Source organism: Rhinopithecus bieti, unplaced genomic scaffold (genome assembly GCF_001698545.2).
Source record: "Rhinopithecus bieti isolate Rb0 unplaced genomic scaffold, ASM169854v2 scaffold_14225, whole genome shotgun sequence".
In the NCBI taxonomy this organism is placed as follows: Eukaryota; Metazoa; Chordata; class Mammalia; order Primates; family Cercopithecidae; genus Rhinopithecus; species Rhinopithecus bieti.
Genome location: NW_016807704.1, coordinates 95,154 through 109,277, shown reverse-complemented (window position 1 = coordinate 109,277; position 14,124 = coordinate 95,154). Strand labels below are relative to the sequence as shown.

The window sequence follows — 14,124 nt, the reverse complement described above, 5'->3', positions numbered from 1 at the left end:
ATCCTCTTAACACTATTTTATACAAGTTAAATCTTTATTTTTTTTTTTTGAGACGGAGTCTCGTTTTGTTGTCCAGGCCAGGCTGGAGTGCAGTGGCACAATCTTGACTCACTGCAACCTTTGCTTCCCAGGTTCAAGTGATTCTCCTGCCTCAGCCTCCCGAGTAGCTGGGATTGCAGGCGCTTGCTACCACGCCCAGCTAAGTTTTGTATTTTTAGTAGAGATGGGGTTTCACCATGTTGATCAGGCTGGTCTCGAACTCCTGACCCCAAGTGATCCACCCACCTTGGCCTCCCAAAGTGCCGGGGCTACAGGCGTGAGCCACAACTCCCAGCTTATATGAGTTAAATCTGATTAAAACGAGTTAAATCTGATTAAAATGAATAGTGAAGGTATCCATAGAAGGGAAGATGTCTGCACATGGTGGCTGCTGCTGTGCACAGGAAGCATGCTGCCTAGATTGCATTAATACTAACAGGAGCACAAAACCTGGGAATTTGGGATTGTTGGAGGAGAACAACAATCCTGTTAATTGTGGATCACCGAATTGATGTTGTCCTGTTAACTGTAGATCACTGAATAGATGTTGCCCTTTCCCCACTACTCACTGTCTTTCACTCCCTTCTTTTCATGCTGAAATATGCTCTGTAGCTATCACAGCCTGGCTCCCAAATCCATGAGGAGCCTAAGGACAAGCAATGTGATTTACAGTGTCCTAGGAAGAACTGTGACGGGAAACACTAAAGAAAGAAATCCTTGATTTTCAAAGAACTCACAGTCTAACTGGTGATACTCAGTACGTAGACATTTACAAAAATTACCAAACAGAACCAACCCCCAGGAATAGGCAAGCGGGAAGTGCTGCCAGAGTGGAAACACAAGAGGAACTTAATGGCATGGGTGAATCATGTGGGATTTTCAGAGGTGTGAATCTTCCATTGGGTTTTGAAAGAGGTTGTGAAACAGGCTGGTGAAAATGAAAGCTAGGAGCATTCCAACATGTTTACTGAGTTGTTTAACCTCAAAGAGTTTAGTTATGTGGGGTAAGCATTTACTGCAATGCTAGTAAATCTCCATTGCAGACAAAGAAAACAGACTTTGGAGCACTAGGTTATTGACTATGCACAAAAACGCAGCTAAGTATATTCTTAAAACATCTATAATGGGCACAGTAATCCAAGTAACTTTCTAGGAATTTGTAGAGTTAACAAAAGATTTCATTGGCAAGATAAAATTAAAACTTGTATTTATTCAGAAAGAGGAAGATATATTAGTTGTACATGTATTTTATGCATTTGAACTCTTTCCCTTATACTACTCATGTAAGTTTTTAGAAATAGGGCACAATGTTAGTCAAAATATTACTAAAATCCAGGCAAGAGTTCTATGGGACCAGTTTTAAAATGGGTACACAGTCTGAGGGGTTTATCTGAAGCATTTTCTGGCCAATTACAGTTTTTGACACTCTGATATTTTCCAAGGTTTATTTTTCTATCTCCTGAGAGTGGCAAATATTATAATATACTGCAAAAGTTTGCTAAAACATCATGAGTATCTAATACAATCTTTACTTGTAACAAATTGGTTGATTCTTCACTTTTCCTAAATTAAATGCACAAAGCAATGGTAAGACATATTTTTAGGTATATACAGTAGCTCCTGAATCATAAAATCATACTCCAGTAAGCATTAGTGCTAGTACCACTACTCTAGTCAGCAATACTCCTTCAATCTTGAAATCCTCACTAAAATGGTTACTAGGTTAATCTGTATGCAAAAATCAAAACTTTTACTTAAAAACTGGAGTCAACAAAATCACACACTTCTTAAACACATAATGTGGTAAATGTAATTTGAATATACTTTAACTCTATTTTACATTAGCACATTTATAGTTTTTGATATTCTTAAATCACCATTATATACTATAAAAGTAGCATGTATGTGTTTATCTTTTACCTAAGGATTAAAATGATCTAAGTATAATATGACTAAATAGTCATAAATATGAGTGATGACTCTGCTAGAGACTTGCAGTAGCCACATTTGTATAATTTCCCTAATTAGGTACAACAGTGGACTTTAATCTGATTCAGATCTCAAAAGGTCAAACATCAGATGTATAATAAGCAGAAAAAGAAAAGTAAAAAAATCTCACAACTTATAGTATTTGTATTTCAATACTTCCACTTTTCCCAAAAGACTTTCAAAACAGGTCAAATTCATGGCCAATGGCAGTGTTCACAGAATTATCTGGTGCTCTTCACTTTTAACATGCTGGAAAATAGCTCCTGGAAGCAAGACCTCTCAAATAGTAATAAACACAATTCATGATTCGTAATTTATTCAGAGGGTTATTTAAGTGTTATTTTAGAACAGTGGAAGCATTCTAGACAGTGAGAAGGATGGCAGGTGTTTTATTTATACCTTCATTTTAGCCAAAGAATTACTTACCAACTGTCCTGAGTGACCTATAGAGGGGATCAATTATTTAAACAAGGAGTGTCCAGTACATCTAGATGTAGACTGATCCTATTTTAATGGCACTGTGGGGACCCAGGCACAATCCCTAAAGATCCAGCCCTGAATGTCACTTCTGTAAGGATCCCTTTATGGTAATAAAGATTTTATAATGTAGTATAATATAGCATAGAGATTAAGACATGACTTGCTCCTCCTTGCTTCCCACCATGATTGTGAGATTAAGCAGAGAATGACCAAGGTAGGAGAACCCAGAATGAAATGTATACACTGCTATAATTTATATTGTAGTATTAGGCAAGTTATTTCACTTGGCTAAATCTCAGTATTTTTCATTTATAAAATGAGGACAGAAATTAGACCTACCTTTTTCAAATATTACATGAGTTACTGCATATAAACTACTTAGCATGATGTCTACCATTCGATTAAAAAAAATGATGAAAAAAAATCCATTCTTCTTTTTCTTGTTGGCAAGACAAGGTACCATCTGGCTACATAGGTTAATGTTAATTGATTCTCTTCAGCTTCCTAAGAGGGATCTCACAACAGCATATTGGCATTCATCTCAATGGGGCACTGTCTCTCAACGTTGGTTCACATAAATTCTCCCCTACCCACTGCATGAACACTGCTCTGTCCATCCCAGGAGAGTGCTGAATGGGTGAGAGAGGATGCAGGAGGACGTGTGTGCCTGTTGCACTGTGTTTCTTCCACTCCTTACAATGGTTGTTTTTCAAATGTCTTAACCCTAACTCAAAATAACGAGCACACTTTTATTGTAATCCAGTATACACATATAAAACAGGGGAAAAGGTTTTCTGAAAATATGACACACACTATTTTTTATTGTGATAATATATTAACATATATAGCATAAAATTTATCATTTTAACCATTTTAAAGTGTACAGTTCAGTGACATTAAGTACATTCACATTGTTGTGCAACCATCACCACCATGCATCTCTAGAACTTTTTGATTTTCCCAAGCTGAAACTCCATGTCCATTAAACCCTCACTCCCCATCCTTCCCTCCCCACAGCCCCTGGCAGCCACCACTATACTCTTTATGAATTTGACTACTCTTAGGATCTCATATAAGTAGAATCATATAATATTTGTCTTTTTCAGACTGTTTTCTATTTTATTTTATGTTATTTTAAAAATTCCAGTTATAACCAGCTATTTCATAATCCATGAATGTGCTCCAATTTGTAGTTTGAAAAATAACCTTAAATGAGTCTTCAGGTAAAACACTCCTTTAAATCTAACTTAAAAAAAAAAAAAAAAGGAAGAGTAATCTCCCAAGGTTCACAGAGTAGGCAACACGAAATAGAGAGCTCATAAGCACCATCATCCAAGAACTCTGAGACCTGAGCAGCACCTGAGTACTTTGGGGACGGTGTATGCAAGAAGGACTACATGGCAAAGGCCAATTCCCTGGAGGACTTCGTATACAGAGCTCAATCACCAACTAAAAGAAAATAGCAAAGGGCCTCAAAAGCAAACCTGGGGAAAAATGTAAGTATTCCTTCCAGTCAAGGAAGAGAAGACAAGAACTCAGCTTTAGCCCTAGGGAAGGGCAAAGGAAAAAATTTTCTGGATAAATCCTGGATTATACAAGTGTGTAACTAGAAACACAGGTGACAAAGCAGTTCCAAACGTCAAGATTTATGTATAAATGGCTTATAACACTAAACAAGTTACCCAAAAATCTACATACATCTAAAAGTGCAGACCCAAGTAGCCAAATGGAGAGAAACAATATCTAGAAGGCCACTGTCACTTTTTGGGAGGAGAGAGTTCAACCATCAGAGAGAAAAGAAATGATTCAGGGACTTATCCATCATTGTGCTTTCTCTGATTCCTCCACTGTCTTACATACAAGAATCAAGGCTTTGGGAAATGAAAAGGAGTTCTTCACACTCACACACTCATACACACACAGGCTGTGGATCACTGTCTCAAAGATTCCAAAATATGAGTGGACAGTGATTTCTTTAATGAGATATTAAGGGAGTAGGAAGAAAAAAAAATATATATATATATTTAAAAAGCACATCCAAAGATGGAAGCACTCCATACAACTCACCAGAGGTTTAATTTTTATCACATGAAGAAAGAGCCATACACCCTTAAGCCGTTTCTCTTTCCAAGATGCCTTCTGTCATAAGTCAGCATTTTGGGGTAGGAATAAAAGTCCTTATAAGCAATCTGCTCTCACATGCTTTAATATTGTGAGAAGATGACTGTGAAACATGGACAGGAAAGTACCAAAGTCTTGGCACAGATCAAGAATTTAACATTATCATCAAACAACTTATACAGAATTAACCAGATATACATATTGAGATCTGCAGTTACTATTGTGTTATATGATAAACGTCTGTAATTTGTGTGACTTTCCACAGCCAAAATAAGTATTTCTGGAATTAGCTCTTTGGGGGTGAAGGTAAGAGGGAGTAAATAAAGTAAAAAGTTCTTCTGATCCATCAGAAGACACCTGATTGATTTCAAACCCAGGGAACCTGCCAGTGTGGCCCAAGAGAGTAGGGCTCACAACTCCTTTTCCCTTTTGTTCCTCCCAGGGCTAGTCACCTGGTAAGAAGCTGCCAATTGCAAATAAGAGTGTGTGCTTGCTGGATGTCTTCTGTTTGCTCTTTTGACCCACCTTCTACCATTCCCCATCTTCTTCTTTGCCTCCAGAAGGGAGCTTTCTGGGCTGCACCAACAAGCTACTTTGTCCTCCGGCTTATCCTTGGATTCAGTCAGTGGGAGGTACCCACAAGGTGACTTAGAAGGCAGAAGGGGAGTGAGGTAAGGGTATGTATTTTCCCGGTTCCTTTGTAGCCAGATCTCTGTACATTAGCTGTGTTCCTCTACCAAACATAGCTACAAACATCAACTCTGAGTTAGAGTTTTGATAATGGCTCTATCACTTGGCTTCTTTTGGCCTAAGATTGGGACAGTTTCCCAGGGTTCCTAGCCCACACTTTTGTAGTTCATTAAACTCTCCCCAGTCACCCAGTCTGAGTAGCCATCTGTTTCCTGTCAGAACCTGACTGATAAGAGGTTTACTTAGGCTTTGGAAACAGGCAATGGGTGTGGACAAATACATACGTGATGGAAGTAAGATAAACAGCTGAAATGGATAGCATGACCAGGGCTCCAGAGGATGCATCCCTTGCCTCTAGTCCAGTGTACAGCAAATAGAAGGGGAAGGCTTTCAAAGGTCAGTACTATAAAGGTCAACATTTAATTCAAATGCTCCCTCCCAAAAACCGTAATATGATCAAGCAAACCATTAGTTAAAGATATAAGAACCTAACTAATGACTCATTTTTTATTTTTTGAGACAAGGTCTCACTTTGTCACCCAGGCTGGAGTACAGTGGTGTGATCTTGGCTCCCTGCAACCTCTGCCTCCTGGGCTCAAGCAATCCTCCCACCTTGGCCTCCTGATCAGCTGGGACTACAGGCATGCACCGTTATGCTTGGCTAATTTTTACATTTTTTTTGTGGAGACAAAAGTCTCACTAATATTGCCCAGTCTGGTCTTGAACTCCTGGGCTCAAGCCATCTTCCTACCTCAGCCTCCCAAAGTCCAGGGACTATAGATGTTAGCCACTGAGCCCAGTCAATTATTGACTCTTTTTTGTCTTCAGTCATTTGCACCGGTGGCTCCCTGTCATCCATTGAACTGGTTAGCGCCTATTCATTCCTTAAAGTCTCAGTTTAGAAATCAATCTCTCAACACCAAATAGCATAATGGTGATGGAGCCAGGCCTTAAACCTAGGTCTTCCACCTTGAAAGGTGTAATAGGCTGGGTGCGGTGGCTCACGCCTGTAATCCCAGCACTTTGGGAGGCCGAGGCAGGTGGATCACGAGGTCAGGGAATCGAGACCATTTTGGCTAACACAGTGAAATTCCCGTCTGTACTAAAAAAAAATACAAAAAAATTAGCCAAGCGTGGTGGCAGGCACCTGTAATCCCAGCTANAGTCTCAGTTTAGAAATCAATCTCTCAACACCAAATAGCATAATGGTGATGGAGCCAGGCCTTAAACCTAGGTCTTCCACCTTGAAAGGTGTAATAGGCTGGGTGCGGTGGCTCACGCCTGTAATCCCAGCACTTTGGGAGGCCGAGGCAGGTGGATCACGAGGTCAGGGAATCGAGACCATTTTGGCTAACACAGTGAAATTCCCGTCTGTACTAAAAAAAAATACAAAAAAATTAGCCAAGCGTGGTGGCAGGCACCTGTAATCCCAGCTACTCGGGAGGCTGAGGCAGGAGAATGGTGTGAACCTGGGAGGTGGAGCTTGCAGTAAGCCAAGATCGCGCCACTGCACTCCAGCCTGGGTGACAGAGTGAGACTTTGTCTCAAAAAAAAAAAAAAAAAAAAAAAAGGTGGAATAGAGGTCTTCTATCTCTATTAAATGCTACCTCTATTTACATATTTAGAGTGATGCCATTACCACAGGAACATTAAAACTGCATCTCAATTATAGGCAAGAGGCTCCTCTTTTTAAATTAGGCTTCATGGGATGTATTTTTGTGACCTTTCTTTCAGTAATGTCCAATAGTCTGATGTAAATCCTTCTCAAACCACTGAGACCATCCCTTATAAGACAATCTCTAATAATAAAAGTACCAGGTTTTTGTCCAGATTTAGATTTCTCATGTGACAGAATATACTGAGGCTAACTGTAAAAGCTTTCTGTCTGCATGAAATATTGACATATTATCAAATCATTACTCTTTTCTTGCTAGAAACTGGATGAAACAAATATAATCCTTAATATTGTTTTATTATGTTGACTTTTAAACCAACTCTTCTAATTTAATTTCATTAATATCAATTTCTACCTGAAAAATGATTAATCTCAAACAATTTAAAGTGAGATCCATTGTGAAACATTAGGTAAGGTGAAAATCCCTGGTGAGGACAAAGATCTGTGATTACAATGTCAGACGCTTGGTAAAAAATTGCCTGAATTTGATTGTCTACCTAAATTTCTGTTTCCTAAAGGCTCCACATTTCTATACTGCTAAGCTTACCACGAAAGTAATTTTTATAAATGTTTCAGATTCAGAGATATTAACGTTCTCTACAATGCTTCTTTCGATGATGGAAATGCATTACTTCATAATTAGAATCAAGAAGTCATTTCTAACTTGATACTATTAATAAAACTCAGATTTAAAAAAATCAATTTAGTTATCCATAGCTCTGTTTTCTGAGATTTCCTGGTATTTCTGAGATAACCTAAACTTAGAAAAGGCAATCTTTCCTTCCATGAAATAATTCATCACAGGATGGGTGTTCTTTTTATTGCTGAACTATACGCAGGTAAAATTAAAACACTACTTCTAATATATTTTCAGTAATTCTATAATACTAACTAAACTGTTAGGAAAGTAAATATTTTTAAAGAGCCCAAATGACCTAGAACTAGAATATATGAAATATAAAACACAAAACACATTATTATCAAGCATACAAAATAATCAGTGAAAAAGACTATGAGGCTACAAACCAAAATGTAACAGAAGTTATCTCCTTGTGATTATGGGCAGTATTGTTTTATTTTCCAAATGTTCTTCAGTGAACATATATTAATAAAATAAATATTTCCAAAGAAAAGTATTCACAATAATTTATAATAAAAGTAGGAACTGAAATACAAAGTGGTGTGCTATGATTATAACCTTGTAAAAGCATGTACACATACAGGCAAAAATAACGGTAACAGAGAAAAGAAAAAACATTTGATTTGCAAGGTACTGGAATGGTGGATGGTTTTTTTTTTCTGTTACTGTCAGAACGTTGTTTCCAGGGAAAGAAGAAGGTATTACATAAAAGGAATAAGATAACACTAAGCCAGCCCATCAGGAGAAGTGGCACGTAGGGCATCCACAGCAATGAACAGCATAGCCTCACAGTACACGTGATAGTATTTGATCCAAGAAAACTGTTCCACTGGTTGTGGTTTACTTTGTTTATTGTCTTTTATGGGGGCAAGAGCTAAGGGGCTTAGCAGGTGTGCGTAAGCTAGAAGTACTGAAGAATAGATTACTTAAGCTATTTTTCTCTACTGTAAATTAGTGGATGTGTTAAGTAGGCAAAAACTGAAATGAGGATAATCTGGTCTAGTGATTTTGTGCGTGTGTGTGACAGGGTCTCGCTTTGTCACCCAGGCTGGAGTGCAGTGGTGAGATCACGGCTCACTGCAGCCTCACCCTCTGGGGCTCAAGAGATCCCTTCCCCAACAGCTTCCCAAGTAGCTGGAACTACAGTTGTGTGCCACCATGCTCAGCTAGTTTTGTATTTTTTATAGAGGTGGGGTTTCACATTGCCCAGGCTGATCTCAAACTCATGGGCTCAAGCAGTCTACTCGCCTTGGCCTCTCAAAGTGCTGGGATTACAACTGTGAGCCACTTTGCCCAGCCAGTTCTAGGGATTCTTTATTGCCAATGAAGCTTTATAGGTGGATAAAACTTTATCTGTATAAAATCCTTTGGGTATGAGTTATTTTGGTTAGGTACACAAGTTTCTTAGTGTCTGGAGGCTTGTCGTTTTCTTTTATTTTTGAGAGAGCTGGACTTTGTCGCCCAGGGGAGGCTTGTCTTTTAAAGTTTTAAAAAACCAATTAAGATGAAAATATTTCTAAAATTTACCTTTTAGAAGGAGACAATTCATTTTTTTTTAAACATTTCTTTTAATGCCCCAGGATAATCATTACTCATATTGATTATGATGTTATTAAGCTTCTGTTGAGGTGTGTGTATGACTGTATTCCTATTTTGAAGTTTAGTTTGCTTTTTTGCATTTTTTTCTTTTTATATTTAAGGAACAGGTTCTTAGGGCTCACAGAGCTGTATTATGAGTAAAAACACAGGATTTTGAGTACACAGACTTTGAAACATCAGATTTTGTCTTTCTTTGTGGTTCTCATCTGTTGTTCAGACAGATGCAGCTGCTAGACAGCTGAGCTACAGTTAAGTGAGGGGTCACTAGATCGGAAAAGATGACTTGACCATTGTTTCCCAGTGTAATACTATCATCTCATCTTTCACTGAATTACCTTTGGTCATCAGCTCCATTCTGACTGCTGTTCAAGACAATTCTCCAAAGATCTGAAGATACTAATGTCTTCTGGTCATTCACAAGATTGACATCCGGCAACTGCAGTTCACAAACTTTGCTTTCAGACAGACTAAATTCTCTAAATGCAACAAAAACCTTCTGGAGTTCATCCCAGTATTCCAAGCTACAAGGAACCTATGTTAAAATAAAAAAAAAATTTAGAAATTGCAAATAGAAACTATGCTTTTATATTTGTTGAAATTCATATTAAACCTTTATAAAAGTTATAGCATTAAGACCTTTAGAGGAGAATAAGGTTATAAAAGACAGTAGTTTAGGATTTCTTTTCATATTATTATATATTCATCCTGTTTATTTTAAAGAACAATTCAAGAATAATACATAAAAACAGCCAAAATTTTAAAAGTAATAACGGAGAACAAATTCTGCAAGGTGTTAAATGTATTATAAACCCATAATAAGTAAAAGATAAGGCTAGTGTAGTAACATACAAATAGATTAAAAGAATACAATAGCAGAGAAAGGGCTAAGTACAGACAAAATCTTACTATGTAGTGAAGGTGCCAGCCAGGCACAGTGGCTCGTGCCTGTAATCCCAGCACTTTGGGAGGCTGAGGCAGGCAGATCACCTGAAGTCAGGAGTTTGAGACCAGCCTGGCCAACATGGTGAAACCCCGTCTCTACTAAAAATACAAAAATTAGTTGGCTGGGCGTGGTGGCATGCACCTGTAATCCCAGCTACTGGCGGAAGCTGAGGCAGAGGAATTACTTGAACCCAGGAGGCAGAGGTTGAAGTGATCAGCGGTCACACCAGTGACTGCACTCCAGCCTGGGCAATAGAGCAAGACTGTGTCTCAAAAAAAAAAAAAAAAAAAAAAAAAGGTAACGAAGGTGCCACATCAAATAAGTAGGAGAAAGATGGAAAATGAAGTTTGCAAGAACTGACTAGTCACGTGGTAAAACCAAGGGGGTCCCTACATCATTCTTTACACAAAAGTAAACTCCAAAATGATAAAATTGCTGAAGGCTAAGAAGTGAAAGTGTAAGAGTGTAAGAGAAAAAAACATGCTAATATTTCAAAAATGTTATAATAGGGTAGACTTTTGTACGTATGGCATGAAACCCATGACAAAATCAAAATTAAAACAGTAAACTGGGATAAGACAGGTAACATTCGATGACAGGTGAAGGAATATTCATTCTGATGGGAGACAGCTCTTACAAATCAATGAGAAAATAATACATAATCACAGAGAAAAGACAATTTTACAAGTTCCTCAACTGTGCCAAAGATCTACTGCAAGCAGAACATCCCCCTGGCCGCGCTTCTGCATCACGCCTGTGGGACTTGGGAACAAGGGGAACCAATGAAAATATGGTGCTCATGCTGCTTGCCATGCCACAAGCAACAGAGTTCTTTGCTTCTGACCAGCAGTCTTACTCCTTTTGCCAGCACCCATGAAACACTAACAAGATAACTTACTAGCTTGCACTGGGTAAAATCCCAGACCCTCACAGCAATTAGATCATAGAAGAAAAAATATAACCAGCCAGTAAACACAAAAAGATAAAAAGATACTCAACTTCACCAATACGCAAAGAGATTCAAATTAAAACAATAATGTAGTATTTTATTTACTAACCTTTCAGTTGAAGAAGACTGACAGGTCTAAGTACCGTACAAGCATGAGAAAAAACAACTTTTTTTTTTTTTTTGAGAGAGAGTTTTGCTTTTTCACCCAGGCTGGAGTGAAGTGGCATGATCTCGGCTCACTGCAACCTCCACCCCCTGGGTTCAAGCAATTCTTCTACCTCAGCCTCCTGAGTAGCTGGGATTACAGGCAGGGTGCCATCACGCCTGGCTAATTTTTGTATTTTTAGTAGAGAAGGGGTTTCACCATGTTGGCCAGGCTGGTCTCGAACTCCTGACCTCAGGTGATCCACCTGCTTCAACCTCCCAAAGTGCTAGGATTACAACCATGAGCCACCACGCCCAGCCAAAACTTTTTTTTCCCTAGGAAGTACGCTTCTAAGAATTTGTTTTACAGAGATTCCAAAGCAAGGAGTGTGTGCACACATATATACGTATATACATGCGTGTGTATGTACTCCAGTACTGTGTTTATTAACAAGAAAAGGTGAAACAAGTCGAATATCTGTCAATAGATTGGTTACATGTAACATGTAACCAAATACTCCAAAGCAAGGAGTGTATGCACACATATATACGTACATACATGCGTGTGTATGTAGTTCAGTACTGTGTTTATTAATAAGAAAAGGTGAAACAAGTCGAATATCTGTCAATAGATTGGTTACATGTAACATGCAGATCTATAGAATGTATTTCTACACAACTGTTAAAATGAATAAAGAATATCTCTATGCCAGGCATGGTGGCTCATGCCTGTAATCCCAGCACTTTTGGGAGGCCAAGGTGGTGGATCACCTGAGGTCAGGAGTTCGAGACCAGCCTGATCAACAAGGTGAGGAACCCTGTCTCTACTAAAAATACAAAAATTAGCTGAGTGTGGTGGCGGGTGCCTGTAGTCCCAGCTACTCAGGAGGCTGAGATAGGAGAATTGCTTAAACCCAGGAGGTGGAGGTTGCTGTGAGCCAAGATTGTGCCACTGCACTCCAGCCTGGGCAAAAAAAAAAAAAAAAGAATATCTCTGTGTATTAACACAAAAGACATCTAGGACACATTAAAGTATTTTGTTTAGGATAAGAACATGTGGGTTAATTCTATTTGTCTTGAAAAATAAAAGAGTGGCTCAGATGTGTTTCCTTTTTTGGAAGCATTCCCTAATTACCATCCTCAGAACTGATCACTGCCTCTCTGTGTCATGTCTATACCTAGTACACTAACATAGGACTCACTATATTTTGTAATTACTTATTTATATGTTTGTCTCCTTTAGCAAACTCTAAGATCCTTGAGGGCAGAAATGGCACATGATTTAAAAAAATATTCCTAGCACCTAACACACTTTTGAGGACATAATGGGATCTCAAAAAAGCTTCTTTAATGAATAGATTGCTCCTTAACCTTTGTTTCCTAAGTAAGTAATTCTCAATCTTTTAACAGGAATAAATGTTGAAATAAACATTACCTCCACCTACAATTAAGTTTCTTTTCTTTAAACAGTGACTCGAGCATCCATATATGATGAGATGCTGGAAGGAAGAGGGGAGAACAAAATGGATATGCAGAAGAGGGCAAATGTCATGAAATAGAAGCACACGTTCTGGTTAGTGCTAAGTGACATATCCATGGCATTATACTTTTAGCCACCATTTCTTGAAATTTTCTTTTTTCTTCTTTTCCATGACATAATTTTCTCTAACTTATTTTTTCTGGGTTATTGTTCCTATATTTTCTCTCAGCCTGAAATACCTCTATACCCCTTACTTTCTCACTGTCTCATGTTTAAATCCTTCACATCAATCAATAACCAAATCAACCACCACCTATCTCAGCCTTTCCACCTCCCGCGATGGAAAAATCCTTTCCCTTTTCTGAACACAAATAATTTTTTAAAATGGAAATGTCTTTTACAGTGCTAATCACTGTATACTTCATGTTATAGTTATTTCTGTACATGACATCTTCTCTGGTGGACACATTCCTTGAGGGAATGATTTCCATTTGGCTAAGCTTTGAATTTTCACAGCACCTGGGAAAGTGAATACAGCAAATGTTCAAAAAGAGTTGCTGAATAAATGAATGAATAATTCATGAATGAATGAATGAATGTACACATACTGGGTGGTTCAAACCATCTCTGGCACATGAAAGATTCTCCACAAAGAAGTATAGAAGTTGAAAGCATGAACTTTGGATCAGATCTATTGGGATTCAAATCCTAGTTTCATTAACTTTTTCTTGGGAAAATTAATTTTCTTTTCTTTCCTGAGACAAGGTCTCACTCTGTTGCCCAAGCTGGGGTGAAGTGGCGTGATCACAGCTCACTGAAGCCTTGACCTCCCTGGCCCAAGCAATCCTCCCACTTCAGTCTCCCGAGTAGCTGGGACCACAGGCATGTGTCACCATGCCTGACTAATTTTTGTATTTTTTTGTAGAGACAGGGTCTCCCTGTGTTGCCCAGGCTAGTTTAGAACTCCTGGGCTCAAGCAATCCTCCTACTTTGTCCTCCCAAAGTGCTGGGATACTCGGTGTGACCCACTGTGCCAGTCCCAAATTAATTTTTCTAACACAAGTTCCCATATATGTAAAAAGGGGATGAGAATATAGCTACCCTCATGAATTTTCGTAAAGATTAAATGAGACAAAGCATTTTATTTAATACCACATGGTAAGATCTTAAGAAATGTTAGCCAGGAGGGGCGGAGCAAGATGGCCAAATAGGAACAGCTCCAGTCTCCAACTCCCAGCGCGAGAGACACAGAAGACCGGTGATTTCTGCATTTTCAACTGAGGTACTGGGGTCATCTCACTAGGGAGTGCCGGACAATCGGTGCTGGTCAGCTGCTGCAGCCTGACCAGCGAGAGCTGAAGCAGGGCGAGGCATC

At 38.7% G+C, this 14,124-nt stretch overlaps 1 protein-coding gene across 2 annotated transcripts in view; it reads right to left on the bottom strand.

The window, feature by feature from the left end:
- The window catches only part of LOC108536531 (vacuolar protein sorting-associated protein 13B), a 180,409-nt gene that overhangs the window by 102,957 nt on the left and 63,328 nt on the right, over positions 1 to 14,124 (bottom strand). For both annotated transcript variants that reach the window (XM_017883361.1, XM_017883362.1), the window contains exon 5: positions 9,569 to 9,765. In XM_017883361.1, coding sequence (XP_017738850.1) covers positions 9,569 to 9,765 — 197 coding nt within the window. The remainder of the gene's footprint in view (positions 1 to 9,568; positions 9,766 to 14,124) is intronic.